General features: G+C 42.4%; 1 protein-coding gene across 1 annotated transcript; it reads left to right on the plus strand.

Annotated features, from left to right (window-relative positions):
* Positions 1-1436: 1436 nt before the first annotated feature.
* LOC140993732 (copine-4) lies at positions 1437-16149 on the plus strand. The gene is made up of 14 exons (XM_073463255.1): positions 1437-1519; positions 3976-4047; positions 4305-4379; positions 4894-4977; positions 5066-5155; positions 7233-7331; positions 8785-8871; positions 9726-9785; positions 9889-10022; positions 10235-10289; positions 10499-10550; positions 11103-11236; positions 11634-11870; positions 16018-16149. Exons 1-14 carry the CDS (start codon positions 1499-1501, stop codon positions 16147-16149), a joined length of 1332 nt encoding a protein of 443 aa, XP_073319356.1. The 5' UTR covers positions 1437-1498.
* The last annotated feature ends 1682 nt before the right edge of the window (positions 16150-17831 follow it).

Consider the following 17831-nt stretch of genomic DNA (forward strand, 5'->3'; position numbering starts at 1 on the left):
TATTGAGGTAAGTGTCACAAAAAGGCCAAATCTGTTTGTGTGTGTTTGTTGAGACTGCTGGTGTGCCATTCACTTTTGCGTCCGTGTGAATGTGTGTGTGTGTGCCAAAGGGTTATCAACAATAAAAGGGACCCAGTCGCCGCTGCAAGTGTTGGATTGGTTTTTGTTGTCAGCTCTGAGACAGACTTTTGTTCGGTTTTCTATTCCTTTCTGTGTCAGGCAGTTAGAGGGAAGAAAGTGCGAGATCAATGTTGCGACTATAGACACTTCTCTGTGTAGTCAAACAGCCTGTGTGATTTTGGCCATCAAGAGAAATCCATATTCGCAATTCTGAAGTTGATAAGTGTAAACAATGTGGTAATGGCTATTTGGGGTAATTGCTGCAGTGCTGAAAAGTCTGTTGAGGTTCACAATCAATGTTCCGTGGTGGTGTGTGGGTGTTGAATGAAACCTTCATACTTTGTGAAGACCATAAAAAAAAAACTCAATTTAAAATGTAGCAGGCAATGATAAAAGAGCACACATTTTATGAAACGCTACTTTCACACAGTCTGAGTCTGTGATCATATAAAGTCTGCGTCACACAAGAATAAGATGTAGTTGTTTATTAGATGTTTTGACCAGTTAGAGCTGTAACGATAAGTCGATTAATCGATTAGTAACTATTTTGATAATCAATCGTTTCAAGCTTTTTCATGCAAAAATGTCAAACATTTACTGGTTCAAGCTATTTGAAGGCGTCACTTTGGGCTCTTGGAAATTGTGAAGCATTTTCACAATTTTTCTACATTTTACAGACTGAACAATGACTCGATTCATTGTGAAAATAATCGGCAGATTACCCGATAGTGAAAAGAGTCCTTAGTTGCAGCCCTAAAATGTATGAGAGACCTCTGTGGTCCTACAAATGATTATAAAGTAGTTAATTTACTGATATTTAATTGGGCGATAAAACCAATAATTAATAGAGAGAGTTTACAGATTAGTGAATAAATACGTCAGTAAATAAATTACATAAAGCTATTGACATAAACTATTAAAGAGACTGATTCATACAGAAATAAAAAATGTAATTCGTATTTGTAATCAGTTTGACAAGATAGTTTTTTATATTTGTTATAGAATTTCCACCCACCAGATGCTTTATCGACCACATGATCCTCAGGTGGTGTTTGCTGTGGCAAAGCTGAGATCTTAAAGAAAATTGAGTCTTCAAAAAGTCCTTGAATTTGCTTCAGTTAACTTTGAGATTTGTGTGTGTGTGTGTGTGTGTGTGTGTGTGTGTGTGTGTGTGTGTGTGTGTGTCCATGCTCTCCTGCCTCTGTACACGTGCATGCAGGTGGACCGCACAGAGGTGATTCGTAGCAGTAGCGGCCCGGTCTTCTCCAAGATCTTCCTGGTGGACTACTACTTTGAGGAGGTCCAGAGGCTCCGCTTCGAACTCCATGACATCAGCTCCGGCAACAATGGCCTCCGCGATGCCGACTTCCTGGGAGCCATGGAGTGCACCTTAGGACAGGTCAGTGTGTCTTTTGTCTGTCAGTGCTTGGCCAAATGAGAGGCGTATATGAATGCGCCCGATCAGTTGTTTTCCTAGGATGGTGAAGGAATGACCTCACCTACTCTGCCTCTGATTGGCTAGTGCTCCTTGCCGTCGTTGGTTGAGTTAGTTAGGGTCAGAGCCCTTGAGTAGAGACAGTCACGTTATCTCCATCCACACCAATGGACCATTTTTTCACAGCGATAGCGGATCGTGGAGCCTCTCAATAGTTTCCGAAAGTTAGCCGCTAACACTAGCAGCGCAATGGAGTTTCAGCAGAAGACCATTTATGCATCTATTGACTACTAATTACCAAAAATCAACGTAGCACAGACTGGCGTGTATGATCCTTTGTAAAGAGCGTTGAGCTTGTTGGGATCAGCTAACGTGCACCATAATGAGGGTGGCAGTGCAACTTTAAGATTAGAGGTAGAAACTTTAGCCGTGCATGGAATCCTAATGTGATCTTTTCACTCGAGGTCGGCTACTGTCTCTATCTGCATTTACACTGAGCTTTCGTCGTCCTTGAGTGCCGAGTTACGTAAGGACCTGAGGGTGCTTTCAACTCTTTTCAAAGAATTTACATGAGCATATGCTAATACATATGGCCTTGTTTCTCCCATAATGGTGTTGTTGCCCCTCTTGATAATGATGTAGTTGGAATGAATGTGTAAAGATTTTGCTTTATTTATATTCTTCATAAATATATTAATAAGATCATTAAGTTGAGTAAGATGATTTCAGGGAATACCAGCTAAGCCACAGTGAGTAGATGGGAATAGAGAGAAAGCAGAAGGGACAGAGGCTGCACTAAAGTGCTTGTTTTCACTTCTCATTGTCGGAGACGCTATCAGCAACATAAAGCCGGTGGATTTACAATAGTTGGGAGAACTGAGATAATTGACATGGAAGAAGAGGATTTTGAAAGCGAGAGCCAGGGAGGTTTACAGAAATGCGATAGCACACTGCCAACATTTTATCTGGATCCACACTACAACATTCTGGATGCTGCTGCCTATTAAGAGCGATGTCAAAAAAAGACGGCATTATATCGGTGCAATATGAAAGCACCAGAGGCACGTATGAGAACTTCAGCAAGTGATAGAATCCGATCTGTTAATAGAAATCCATTATTGAGAAAAATGAGACTGACAGTGTCACATTACTGGTGTCATCACGGGGAAGTGTAGCCAGGGGGGAGGCGTGACACAGATGCATTGTGTCAGCAATATCGTCACAGACAGCATGAAAGCAATTATATGAGACATGCTGTCCTTAAAGTGTCTCTAATCAATATTTATACTGTATGGGTCACATGTGATAAAGTCACAGATAATTATCCCCTCAGTTTGACAGGGCTTTTTGTCTTTCAGCTTATTGTTTTGATTAGCTCGTGAATGTACTTGAGCATTTCACAGATGAAGATATTTTTCTTGGGGGCTGGTGGAGAGCTAAAAGAGAGTGAATATTAGACTTATATTCCTTCAGAGGCTAGAGCCACAAGACCAAATTAATGCTAATGCTGCTCTGTATCTGTTTAATGTGTAAATTACCAACTGCAACTTAAAAGTAATATGTCAGCGTTGTATTTACAAGCCTGGGGAAGGACCTCCATTTTGCTTGTACTGACATTTAATTTCAAAATAAAATATATTTAAAGCGACATTATGTAGAAATTGGCATTTTGTGCAATGCGGTGCCCAACACTGGGAACACAGGCAAGAACACAGTGGAAACAAGGGACAGGGTGAGGGGAAAACACAGGCTTTAATACACAGGTGGAACACAGGTGAGCAGGAAAAAACAGCGGGAAAACAGACAAAGACAGGAAGTGGAAAGTAAACCATGACACACCAGTAGAGAACCTACAAAATTAAACAGGAAATAACTGATTTAAAAACCCAAACCATGTCAGTGGTATAAATTTAATAACCGATGTGCTCCTGCAACCCTACCTGTGGACAGACTCTAAATCAAACGACCTCCTGTCATTTGAAAGCATTTCCAGTGCTGCCAATTCCACTGAGACCACCCACACCTCCCTCTGCATTTCACAGCTGCCAGGGTGGTTTTAGCTCATTGTTTCGGGTCGTACTTCCATGTGGTTGACTCCCAGTAGATCTCATCTACCTCCCCATGTAAACTTGAACAGCTGCTTATACAGCTCTTACAGCACCTGGCCAGCTCAGAATAGTAGCAGGTGAAAAGAGTCAATGAGCTGGCAGGTAAAACCAGTGATACAACAACAGAGAAAATTACATTTGACAGGTAGCGAGAAAGGTGACTCCGCCATGCTGTTTTAAGTCTGTTGGATGTGTAAGTAGGCAGTTGAATGCTAAAGTCGTTGACATCAGAGCAACACTAACAGGGCGAGCTGTCCCTCCGAGGGAGATTACCAGCGTATTTGAGCTGATTTTATGGAGTGTTTGTTTCAGATCGTCTCTCAGAGGAAACTGACCAAAGCTCTACTCAAACAGGGAAACACTGCTGGAAAGTCTTCCATAACGGTATGAAACTAGTTCAGCTCACCACACACACACACACACACACACACACACACACACACACGCACTCAAATCACACACGCACCACTTCTTGCACTCAGACACTGTGAAGATAATTAATTTGATGATGTTGCCTGCTCAATCTGTTCTGTTCCTCATTTCCATCTCATTTTCTCTCACCTCCTTCTTCTACCTCTCTGTCTGTCTCCCCCTCCTCCTTGTCCACCCCCTTTTTCCCCCTCCCCCCCTCCACTGTAAAGGTGACAGCAGAGGAGTTGTCTGGTAATGACGATTACGTCGAACTCTCCTTCAGTGCTCGCAAGCTAGACGACAAGGTTTGTGCGACTGTGTGCGCTCTCAAAAAGACTGAATTTTTTTGGGTTTTCCTTAGATAGATATGAGAGGAATTAATAATCAGAGATATGAGTTAGTTTGTGTGTGTGAGGCAGGTGTGTGTGGGTGGAAGCAACTCACACACACAGAAGTACAATGTGGCTTTAGAGGAGGCCCGCTGAGATAGGTGGGCACCCCCTCCCTTCTTCCCAATAACCCCCTCCTATCTCACCCACCCCACCACACACACAGATAACTATATTAATTTTCAGCCTCCGAATGCGCACACATGCACGCACGGCCACGGATGACTAATCCAAACAAGTTGTGCCTTAGGGGAAAATATAGAAGAAAGCATGGGAGGGATGGGTAAATTGGAAAGGACAGGAAAGGGATGGGTGGAAGAAACAGGGAAGAATGGGGTGAAAATAATGATTCTGTTATTATATGAATGATTTATGGTGATCAAAGGCAGTTCTGAGGCAGTGCCTTACATGCGTGTTTTTCTCTCTGAAGGATTTCTTCAGCAAATCAGACCCTTTCCTGGAGATTTTTAGAATAAATGATGACGGGACAGAGTCGCTCGTACACAGAACTGAGGTAATTACATCCACACACAAACACACATGTACATTTTCCATTTACCTCCTCAGATCTGTGTTTTACAAAAGCTGTGATGTTTTCTTAGACGGTCATGAACAACCTGAGCCCGGTTTGGAAATCCTTCAAAGTTTCCTTGAACACACTCTGCAGCGGTGACCATGACAGGGAGCTAAAGGTGAGTCTGCAGCTCTCACTGTTTTCTTTGCAGCTCGTAATAACGGCAAGATTATTTTATTTAACCTTGCAACAATCGGAGTGTGAAAATCCTTGGGCTGCAGCTCCCAGATAATGCACATTTGCAGGCAGAGGCCAAACAGCGGCCCTGAGGCATGCAGGCGTTCTTCCTTGTGCAGCAAACAAATAATACGATTTGTAAAACAGAAGTATTGTAGAAATCAAACCGAGCAGCCTCAAGCTTTTCCTTCCATTTTGTTCTCCGTGAGTTGACTTCAGGTCATGCGCCGCCTTTCCTCACGTCACTGTGTGGGATTTTGAAGAGTCGGACGGGTGTGAAACAGCTCGGCGGTTGTCCTAAACTCTCCCCTATACTTGCCAGAATAGATCTGCGTGTGCGCATTTATGTGCGAAAGCGGTGGCCGCACATCAGCTCCAAACAGTTATTCTTTCTCCATGAATAAACATGAGCTTGCTCATTAAATATTCAAAGGCGTCTTAACTCTGCATGGCTCCTGACAGCAGGAGAAAGGGCTCGCGCACACACACACACACACACACACACACACACACACACAGACGCACGACATCGGCTATGGTTTCCAGGGCTACCTGTTTGAAGCATCAGAGCTATAGTACGAAATGGCAGGGAAGAGATTTCTATTCACACCAGAGCTTCCTTTTCACTGGGCTTTTAACTGACCAATGCATAAATGCATAACCCTCCTCTGCAGGGTCTGTCTGTTTCCCCCCCCTTTGTATTTCGCCTTGTCTGGTTCTCAACCTTCCCACTTTTCTTTCCATCCCTTCGTCGGTCTTCCTCTCTCTACCTCGCTCTCCGTCCAACAGTTAGTATTCAGTGAATGGAACGTGGTTCTTCGTTTTTTCATTACTCTCTAGCACAGCTCTCGGCAACTTTAAGTGGAACCAAGGCTGCAAAAGCGAGCGCTTGCTCCCTCACATGCAAAAAACACAGACACGCACATGAAGCACAGATGATAACACACACACACACAGACCAAAAAAAAAAAAAAAACGACTTCAGGTGCAGGCACTTGGCAGCCTAAGTGGGAGACTGGAAATAAGGGGATTACCGCCGGTCGTTGTTTTTAATCAAGCGTTGTTGGATTGGTTCTGATCGCTTGCCGTCGGGGTGACCTCAGGCAAGAAGGTCACGCAGCTCAAGAACAAAATTACTCATTCACTCATTCAGCCATTAAAGGGGCACTATGTAGTTTTCGAGAAGACATTTAAACTCAGAATTTTAATGTTTAAAGTATTAATGAGGTAACAATACAAACTCAGAAATATTTATTTTGTCCATAACTGAATAAACAAGCTGTACTCAGACGAAAATAAGTTCCCCAGAACACTGTTTGAAGCTAGAAAGGTGGCAGGGTCCGCCACATATAAACAAAGTAAAACAGTCAACAGAAATTGTGTCGTCCTTTAAGGTCAGTTTGTTTATTCTGTTATTCAGTCATGAAATCAACGAGCATTTGTTTATTTAGTTTGTTTAGGCATAGAAATCATTCAGTTAAGATCTTTCTCTTCTGATTATAAATTTCTTCCCTAAAACTACATAGTGCTCCTTTAACCTTTGTATAAGCATTTTTTCTGTGTGTGTGTGTTAACATGTGTCTCTACTGACCATCTTTATTGAATATTATTGATTGTACAAACTGCAGCTGCCTTTTTTCCCCTTTTGAAGTGATAGGATTGTTTCTTTATGATGCGTTGAGCCTTGACCCCCCCAGACCTGCACTTGTCACTGGTGATTGAGGCCATTTTTCTTGTCTAGTAGCTCCTGACAGAAACAAACTATTACGCCTAAACACACACACACACACACACACACACACATAAAGCTATCTCTTAAGCCACGTCCCTCTCAGCATCCTCAGATTAATATTTCACCGCTCCATTGCCCCCCCACCAACACTGCCTTATCAATCATTCAGCATGGCATTTCCCTGCATGCCATGAGTGCATGTGTGTGTGCTGACAGTGTTGCAGCTGCGCTCTAACTGAATGAATGTGTGCGCCTGTGTATGCGTGTCTCTTTGTGTCTGTTCCAGTGCACGGTGTGGGACTGGGACTCTAATGGAAAACACGACTTTATTGGGGAGTTTCAGACCACCTTTAAGGAGGTGAGGGCAGAGCAGGAGGGCAAACAGGTGAGCACACACAAAAATGAATGGATAAAAGGGGGAGTGACTGCACACTGACTCACCACCAAGTTTATTTAGATCAGGGCTGCCCAAAATGGGGCCTGCGGGCTGAAGTTGGCCCACTATAAGGTTTGATTTGGACGGCCAGATGTTAATAGCGAAAAAAGTTAAAATACATTTTTTAAAATATTATGATTATTTATTATTTTCATGATCTGAGCACGGAGTGAAAAGTGAAAACAAATTAAGGAATTTGGAAAGATTAATCTGGCAAAACATTTTTTTTTCAGCTGATCCGTGTCTGGACTGCTAGATGCACTGCTAACTGAGCTAACTAGCTAATGGTAGCTACAATTGGCAGCAGTTAGCGGTTACTCTGCCCCCAAATAGTTTTTAGTATGAATTTGCCAGGATGCCAATTTTTACATATTGCACTTTGAAGTTATAAACACGGAAAATGGATCACCAGAATTTTTTTGTCTTTCAGAAGTTTTGCCTCTCAGGGCTTCCGTACAGTACCATTTTGCATCTCAATGATACTTGCTCCTTGCCCATGGTCCACCATTAAGTTTCAGTTGAGGCCCTCCAAAGGAAAAAGTTTGGGTTTGGGTTTTTCCTCACTCGAATCGAGGGTCTAAGGACAGAGGATGTCGTTCACTGTACAGATTATAAAGCCCATTGAGGCAATGTGATTATGATTTTGGGCTATATAAATAACATTTGATTTTGATTTGAACCCTGATTTTTCTCCGTTCAGTATGTTTCGAATGGTCACCATGCGTGTATATATACCAATAATTATATAATCTGCGCAGGGAATGATTACAATGGATTATAGTATACAATTAAATCTCCATCAAATATAGGTTGATATTATTATTATTTTAACCTCTTGGCATCAAAGTTTGAAGGCTAAATATAAATGTAATGTCCTCTCCTCTTCTTGGGCTCTAACGTTGTTGTTGCTGTGTATCTGATTGTTTCCTGGTGGTGACATTCTAAAGCACAATTAAACATGCCCACACCTCCGGACAACCCTGCAGGAAGTTGTCACGTTGCTGGGTTTTGTGTGAATTGTCTTCCTGTCTGCTGTTAATCTCTCTGCTCTGCGTGAGTGTCGCCCACTCCAACATTCAGCTCACACAGGCAGAGCCGGGGACAAAGACTAAACCTGGTTGCCATGCTTTCATAAAGTCCTGACCTCTTGCTGTTATTGGCTGCAGGGTATACACTATGCTCAAAGGCCAGAAACGTCCAAAACACAACAAAATATCACGAAAATAAAAAAATACAGCTTGAGGGCCAGGTTTCTGCTGATACAGACACTGCCACGCACTTCTAGATGGTCAAAAGTGATGATTCAGGGCGATTATTTTTGTATGTGTCTGTACATTGTGTTATTCTTTAGGAAATTCCTGCTTATTATGCCTTTAACATAAATGTGTGTGTGTTTGCCCAGATTCAATGGGAGTGCATCAACCCTAAATACCAGATGAAGAAGAAGAATTACAGAAACTCTGGTGTTGTCATTCTCAACCACTGTAAGGTGAAGTAACACTATATCCGCCTACTTCCTGCAGTCCCTCCAAGTCTCAAAGGGTCAAGAAGGGATGCAAATAATGATTGTTTTCATTATGAAAACAAACAAAAGTTATGTTTACATTCAGTGTTTTTCACTATGATTGCATTTTAACTTGATCATGATAGCGCTACTGATGGTCCAAAAACACCACAGGGCACTTTTAGTCTCTCAAATATTTTAACAAGTTCTGTCGATAGTTGTTTGAATTAATGTATAAATGAATGTCAGATAACTATGAAAAATGCCTTTCTACCATCTCCCAGTCCAAGGTCATGTCTTCCAATTGCCTGTTTTGTCCACCCTACAGTTCAAACCCAAAGATTTTAATTCACAATTAAGTAAAAAAGGGTAAATTCACCAATTTTACACATTAAGGTGTTTACAGGTCATGGAGAGAAAAATAGTATATAGTCCTTTTTGGCTCCATGTCACTCAGTGGTTAAGTTGCATTGTGGGTAATGTATGCACAAGGTTTTGAAAAGAAAAAGGAAAGTGTGGAATAAGTATTTTTAAACTATACATAATGAGTCCAACAGTGATATAAGAGTATAATTCAGACCAGTGGACTGCTTTTGTAAACCTGGTGCCTACATAACCCATGATGCAATTTAGCCACTGAGTGACATCACTGGAGGTAAGACCTGTAAACACACTTTAACGTGAAAAATGTGTGGATTTATCCTTTAATGTAAAGAAAACAATTTATTGATTATCAAAATTGTTATCAGTTAAATCTGTCTTAATTAGTGTCGAGTATCACCAGCACATCGACCTCAGCCACATGCACCTCATTCAGCTTTTAACATTCCCCCTGACAGATCATCAAAATGTATTCCTTCCTGGATTACATCATGGGAGGATGCCAAATCCAGTTCACTGTGAGTTTTCTCACATTTAATCTCCTCAATATAATCACAGCAGCATTTCATTGTCTCTGTCATGCCCACTCACGCTGTGTGCATGTGTGTATTTCTGTCCCAGGTGGCAATAGACTTCACAGCCTCCAACGGGGATCCCAGAAACAGCTGCTCCCTCCACTACATCCACCCCTACCAGCCCAATGAGTACCTCAAAGCTCTGGTAGCTGTGGGGGAGATCTGCCAAGACTATGACAGGTAGAGGCCACTCCATCAATCATCGTTTAGCTAATACTGACACACACACACACACACTTTCATGCACATACACACACTAGATTTTCCCTCTGAGGACCAAATCCTTTTGTGAAAGTCTGCAGGAAGAGATTTCTACGTGTTTATACATAAATCTCAAAGCTTTTGTCCATTATTTGCCCTTCCCTCAGTGTCTATTTTCCATCTTTCTCCAGCGATAAAATGTTCCCTGCGTTTGGTTTCGGAGCACTGATACCACCTGACTTCAAGGTAGGACGCTGCTGTCTTTCTGTGTGTTTGCAGTTGCAAGGGGGAGTTACGGCTTCTTTAGATTTTCTTGCAGAGGCACAGCTTGCTTTTGATCAACATGAAAGGAGAATGCATCTGTCAACCTGTAAATTGGACCCAACATGTTGTGCTGAGTGTTTGCTTTTAACGTGGCGTTTAAAGAGGCTTTGTGTTCTCCTCCCCAAATGAAGGTTTCACACGATTTCGCCGTGAACTTTGACGAGGACAATCCCGAATGTGCCGGTGAGCTGTCAAACAAACACACTTGATTTCTTCGCTCACGTTCATACATCACAGGATGGAAACAGTCCTCTGGTATCGCTGCTGAATACCTCTCATCTCCCCCTCGCTGTCAGTCCCATATTTCTCCCTCCCATATCTGTTCCCCACCCTCTGTTTCTTCCTCTCACACATGTAACCACACACATGCGGCTGGGAGATTTGTCGCTGTGCTGCAGGAAGTATTTCAGGCTCTAAAATACAGAAAACAACACTAATCTGTATGTGTGAAATGGGCTTCTGCGCTCGTCTCCCCACATTGCTGCATGCCTGCTGTGGATTTGTGTGTGTTTGTGTGTGTGTGTGCGTGTGCGTGTGTGTGTTTGGACTATATTGGAATGAAAAATGCCCAGTCACTCCGAAGTGCAATCACACGAGTCTGATATATTTTAGCAGATACTTTTTCATGTGCGAGGACTTTGACCTGGCGAGATCAGTGCAGTGCAACATACAGACACATAGACAGGAAGACAAATAACAAAGCAGCAAAAGTACACGTATGTGTGTGTGTTGCAGGGATCCAAGGCGTGGTGGAAGCCTACCAGAATTGCCTCCCCAAGATCCAGCTGTACGGGCCAACCAACATCGCCCCAATCATCCAGAAAGTGGCCTCGTCCGCCTCCGAGGAGATGCACACCAAAGAGGCCATGGTGAGAGAGAGAATGAGAAAGTCCGGCCCATTATGTTCCTGTTGTTGTGACTGTTTAGTGTTTGCACTGGCACTCGGGGAGACAAGGGCAAGACAAATTGCAGAGAACACACAAAAAGTGACACATCAGAGGAGGTAAAGGATGGGACAAAGAAGAGCAAAAAGAGATTAGTTTAGAAGGCGGGAGAGAAGACACTGATATTAATTTAATTCCAGTCATAAATTTTAGAGCAGAAATTCCTCTCTGCCTTAATGCCTCCTGCTTCTCCCCGGCCCTCCAGTGGATTAGAGGGAGTTTTATTCAAATTAGCCCCTGACAGAAAGCCACTTTTAAAACACAAAATTCATCGAACATCCATTCCTCCCTCCCCTCTTCCCTCCTCTTCATCTCCCACCAGGAATACTTCATCCTGCTGATCCTGACAGATGGCGTCATCACCGACATGGCGGACACAAGGGAGGCCATCGTGCACGCCTCCCACCTGCCCATGTCCGTCATCATCGTCGGCGTCGGCAACGCAGACTTCACAGACATGCAGATACTAGACGGGGACGACGGGATCCTGCGCTCGCCAAAGGGCGAGCCCGTCCTCCGCGACATCGTCCAGTTCGTCCCCTTTAAGGACTTCAAACATGTGGGTGATGGTTTGGGAAGAGGGGTGAAAGGGCTAGAGATAGAAGTCTTGAATTTCTGGAACGATCATAGAGCTTTGATAAATGCACTCAGGCAGAAAATGGGACTTATCTCTAGGGAAGTCAGTCAACATCCAGACATATACAAATGAGGCACTATATAAGAATGCAGCAGAATGGATTTTTGCACTCAAAGCAGATTTTTAGCTCTTTTATTCACCTTGCGTTGCTACTTCTTCACCGCCAGCACAAGTATAGAGGATACCGACTGTACTTAAAAACTTCGGAGCTCTCTCGAGCTGAGTAACTACATTAAAGGGAATAAGAAATGGGAGGTCATAAAAGGGGATCCAATCATAAAATGGTAAGGAGTTTCATAGCGGGGCCACAAGCTTAAAGTGAAGGCTTTGAATGGGGCTAAATAGGGCTTTAAATGTTTCAATACTGTTGCCAGTACTTAACTTGAGGTTCTGTGCTGATATTTATGATGCTGTGTGCACTTTCCTAGAAACCTCATCTTCTTTTCTTTTGTCAAAATAAGCAAAATTAACATATAGAGCAGTGGTAGGCTGAGAGCAACCCGTGGGTCACTTTTACATATGTTTTTGCATTCTGCTGCAGACAACAATGTAAACACAAGGCTCATGTAAATCCCAACAAATATGCTGTCATAACCTCTAATAATAATGTATACTCCTGCATGAGGATGAGCATACAAACCGCAGCTGCTGCGCCTTGTTCAGCAACAGGCTGTTTGAACAGTGTGTGCTGCCGAAATGAAGTCTAGTGAACCTACCAGTTGAATAACACGGATAAAATTATATAATCCATTTAATATAAAGGGACTTTGTAAGATTTGAGATAAGAATAATAACACAGTCCTCCTCTTTCAAATGAAAAGTGGAAGCCATAAGCAATAAAAATGAAACTCACACTGGGGTTTTGCTTATACGGCCTTAAGGCCCCGATCACACTGGGACTCGTCGCTTCAGGCCCAAACACTTCAAAAACACCTTGGAAAAGATTTGTTCAGGGCAGAACAGTGAAGTGTGCCTGTGGAGTGACGCTGTGTGCACAACAAACCGATCATACGTAACAGAAAAAGCGGTGCGACTTGGCGCCTTTCAAAGGTGCCATTTAGAAATTCATGCTCAAAACAAGCAGGGGGCAGCATTTCACTAGAGTGACTGCTAAGTGCTGCTAACTGTAGCTGCCCTTAGCCAGTTTGTTCGGTTAGCTCAGTTAGCTGAGCAGCTACCAGTCCAGACTAGGAGCTCGGGGAAAATGAGGGAGTGTCAGTGTTTACACTGCTGGCACAGGAGTTTTGGACCTGGACGTGCCAGGGCTAGCTGGTTAGCATGCTAACTTCAGTAGATATATCTGCAACACAGTGCACGGATGTTATAACGTCAAAACTGTTCTTTCATCCAACCATTAATCAAGCAGCCCATTGTTTTTTTGTAGTACCACACAGAACATACACAATCTTACATGAGTCATTTCTTGCCTAATGAGTATGAACATAAGCTGCTGTGACGTCTGTTGTTGGATCCTAAAACAAACCAATTCATCATTTTTAGTCTCAAATGGATGGCTGTAACCGATTAAAAAACATACATATTGAAATAGCTTTATCCCCATACCTGTAAAATGTTGGCTTTCCAATGAACATGCTGAAAAACTGCCCCAGAGCTGAACTTAATTGCTCAGCCCTGATTTAGAGGACGTCTGATAAAAGTAAACAGACTACGTATCAGACCAAATCCATTTTTAGTTACGCAAAAATATCTTCTTGGAGCAGACTAAGCAACGCCTTTTAAAAAGTTGTACTCCAACAGTGGCTCTACAGTATCTGTGTGTGTGTGTGTGTGTGTGTGTGTGTGTGTGTGTGTGTGTGTGTGTGTGTGTGTGTGTGTGTGTGTGTGTGTGTGTGTGCACGTATGTGTTCGTGTTGGGTGGGTGGCGAGCAGTGCTGTATTCAGGGGGTAACGAGTGTGAATGTGTGGGCGTAATATGCTTGGTGTGCTCGTCAAAACACATCAGCTATCTGCTCGCCGTGTGTTTGTGTGTGTCTCTCTCTGGTGGCATTAATTTTTCCCGGCTTTGACAGGGTCTGTTTGGTTGGGTCTGTTATGGTGAGTCAGGTCCGTGACAGGTTGAGAAATCAACCAATTACATCCCAGCTAAACAGAAAGAGAGAGGTGGGGGGGTGTAGGAAGGAGTTGAAACATCTAGTTTACCCAAAAGTACATAGAGAGGAGAGGTGAAGAATACATCTGGAGGAAGAGGAGGTGGAGGGAGAGAATAACATCGCCCGGTGGTGGCGGCTGCGGTGCTGGTGGTGGTGGCGGTGGTGTTGGAGGGGGGTCAACGGGAGACCGGAGCTAAAGACAAAAGGGAGCGAGGGAGTGTGTGACAGAGGTGGAGAGGTGATTTTCTGCTCTGTCGTTTCTTTTCAGAAGGGATTAGCAGGACGGAGCTGCTGTGTGACAGGCAGAGCGGGGGGATAACAGGTAGATAGGAGCAGGGAGAGCAGGAGGGAGGGTGGAAATGAGAGAAGAGGGGGTGGGGAGGGGTGGGTGCACTTTGATGATGCATTGTCTCGGGGAATTATGTGAGACGGAGTACGACAGACTCTCTGACTTTGAGGATTCAGAAGTGTGTGCGGTGTGGGAGGATGTGTGTGCATGCAGACAAGTGGCTGGCCTGGACGTGTGCAGTTGAGTGTATTTGTGTGTGTGTGTGTATAGAAATGTAATTTCTTTTTCTTCGGTATCAAGTGTAATTGTTATAAAACCTGCTGAATGTTTGACACTTTCACTGTACATTTAAAGGAACAGTCTACCATTTATTCACATACTTTGATGGATTAAAACAGGGGTTCTCAAAGTGCGGACCACAGGCTGATGGCAGCCATCTGCAACATTCTATGCGGCCCCTGAACGTGACATGAAATGCATCCATTATATTTGAATTAAGTCCATTTTTTTTTCAATAAAAAATGTCTTGACAAATCTCACACAACTTTACATACATAACAATGTTGGTTTAGAAAAATCGGTTGGCAGTACAAAGACAGAGACAAGATCATATTTACATTGTGTGTCATGTACAATACAACAGAAGACCAGCTTTCTATATAAATGTCCCTCCGCAGTTGCCATACTGACGTTATGCTTTCCATACAGTTCACGTCCTTGAATCTCCCGGTCCATTAGTCCAGGGTAGGTGGGTGAGGTTAAAGCCATTTTATTGTGATCATTTAAATACTCTGAGCATATACATATAGATCGTTTTACCCAAACGTCCTTGAATCAACTTGTATGGTTCAAATTCCCAATTTGTTCTCCCAAATGATTTGTAATTAAGGACGGTCCTAAAATCTGTGTATTAAGCCTCATCCTCTCCAACAGAGAGGCTGCTTAAGCATTTATGGCAAGACATTCAAGACTCTTCCAACCCATCATCTTCAATTATCGTGTGTCAAACTTCCCCCAAGCAAGAGTCAGGTTTGGAAAAACAACTTAGAAAGCTACTGGTTGCATGGCAACTAGTGGCAGACCTTGACAGGAATTGCGTTCTGTCATCAATGCAGTACTCTAACTATAAGTAGAAAAACTTCAAGGTTACGAATGGCTCTGATTACTGCATAAAGAAAAAGTTTTCATCTGTTAGGTTTAATTCAGCATATATTGCATTATTTAAGGTTGCAGTAGTTCCTTTTAGAAGAATGTACCTTTTCCGTGAATAATTTGAAAGGGTTTCTTGAGCCGTAAGTCATCACAAACCTTTGTTTACACTCCAACATCAGAGTTTTAATTATGATAAATCCATGGAGCCAATGGAAACGAACAACACTGGACTGCGTTCCATTATTTACTGACAAAACATTTTACACAATCCTTTATTTTGCATTGTGTAAAGATTGTGCTTTCATGCCTTGTTTGTTATGTGAAGATCTGGTGCGTTTTTCTCCTTGAACTTGGTTGGAGAGGACAAAAAAGTGAAAGCAGGGATGTATTGAGGTTTTCATACGTCTGTTCAGATTAGTCTCACTGGTTCTGGACCTTTGACAGCATCAGGCCGCTGTCAGGCATGTGACCTCTCTCTCCTTCTTTCTGTCTGTCTTGTCTGTCTCTGTGTTTCCAGGCCTCTCCAGCCGCGCTGGCTAAGAGTGTTTTGGCAGAAGTCCCTAACCAGGTGGTGGATTACTACAACGCTAAAGGCATCAAACCCAAGTGTATGTCGGACTACGAGTCCACAAGAACCTTCAGCCCCTGACGAAGGAATACATGCAAACATACACGTAAACACACACACACACACACATATATATATATATCATATATATATACGTTATGTACTGTATAATACATATACACATGCAAAAGCACAAGAACACATACGCACACGAATAAACATGTACACTCCAGCATACTACATACATACAGTAGTCTAGCTCAGAGAATTAGCTCGTTCTGGTGAAACAATTTGAACTACTCCATTGATGACTATTGCATGTTTGGCCACAATGGCATCACCTGGGAAATTATTACTATCTACTGTATATCTGAAAGATGTTTATAGAAATAAGAGCAGTCTTCTGAACCAGCATGCAGACTCAGACCATAGCCCACCCAAAGAAATGACACTCCTACCTTATTTAGATAACTAGCAAGTATGTAGACCAAAAGATTTGTGGGTAGAGAAGCCAAAATGTGCGCCTGCATAGTTGGGAATGCTTAGAATTAGCATTGCAAATGTTATTTATGGGAATGATAGCGTCCCTGTTAGTGCACTGCATAACTGCATGCATAATTCAGCTCCTGCTAATATCCAATCTCCAGTAGTCGCTTGCTAGTTATGAAATAAAGTATCTCTGTCATTTGAGTGACATTCAGGGTTGTCGTGGGTGTTTTGGGTTCTTTTCTACAGATTTTGTTGGAGATTTTGCTAAATGGAAATGAAAAAAAAACAAACAGAATAATTGTAATAATTTCTTAATAACCTTCTTACATTGTAAAGAGTTTTGGGAGGATAGCAAAGCGTGTGTAGTAGACACTCATCTGTGAGCTGAACTGTTTTTTTCTGTATTCTGCATGTTTATTATAATAAAGATACTTTGGTTTTCTCATTTTTGTGTGATCTGATGTTTGTGTGTATGTGTCCTTGTGTTAATGATGTTGTGGGGACATACATAAATTCACACTGTTACATAAAGGGGACTAATATCACATTTTTGGACAAATGACATGCAAAGTAAACCATAATAACCACAATTTCAAAGACTTGTTTTTGTTCAATGTTTGGGTTAATATTTTGTGTGTGTGTGTGTGTATGTGTGTGTGTGTGTTTGTGTGTGTGCAAGCATGCAGTGTGGAGGTATAATCAAGAATAACAAAGGCAGAGCAGGTGGCCGCCTGTTAGTTGAATTATTTTTGAGTTTCTGTCTCTTTGTTTGACACTGAATATGCAGACTATTTGTATGTGCGGGTTAGATATCACACATCTCTCTGTCTCTCTCATGACAGCCCTGGCTTGTTGTTGAAAAAACCATCACTTCACAAAACTTCCAACTGCGACACACACTTTCTTAACACACACACATCCACTACGTCTCTCTTTCACTCTTTCCATGTATCCTGGACAGACATTAAAATGCAAGAATAAATTGTTTCAGTAATCTCCATATAGTTAATTAGGATGAACGAAAGTTGAGCTGTCCTGTGAGTAATCTCCATACGTGCCTCTCTCTCTGACAGTCAGATCAGTATTCACCACATGAGCCTTCTGATATCTCTTTCAGAGACCACCCACATCAGAAGGGTTACAGTGAGAGAGACTAAGAGGATCCGTTATATAAAGGCTGGAAGAAGCCACTTAAATGAGAGGGGGTAATCATGCTCTGCTTAATATATTATATTCTGTTATGTTATAAAACCTAATATAATATTTCAGTACAA

This window comes from Pagrus major, chromosome 3 (genome assembly GCF_040436345.1).
Source record: "Pagrus major chromosome 3, Pma_NU_1.0".
In the NCBI taxonomy this organism is placed as follows: domain Eukaryota; kingdom Metazoa; phylum Chordata; class Actinopteri; order Spariformes; family Sparidae; genus Pagrus; species Pagrus major.

Excerpts from the sequence above, each read along its gene's own strand:
- LOC140993732 (XM_073463255.1), top strand. The coding sequence starts at position 1,499 with ATGGAGTGCACCTTAGGACAG. Across the intron at positions 4,380-4,893 it reads CTCGCAAGCTAGACGACAAG|GATTTCTTCAGCAAATCAGA; the intron begins GTTTGTGCGACT and ends TTCTCTCTGAAG. Across the intron at positions 7,332-8,784 it reads CAGAGCAGGAGGGCAAACAG|ATTCAATGGGAGTGCATCAA; the intron begins GTGAGCACACAC and ends GTGTTTGCCCAG.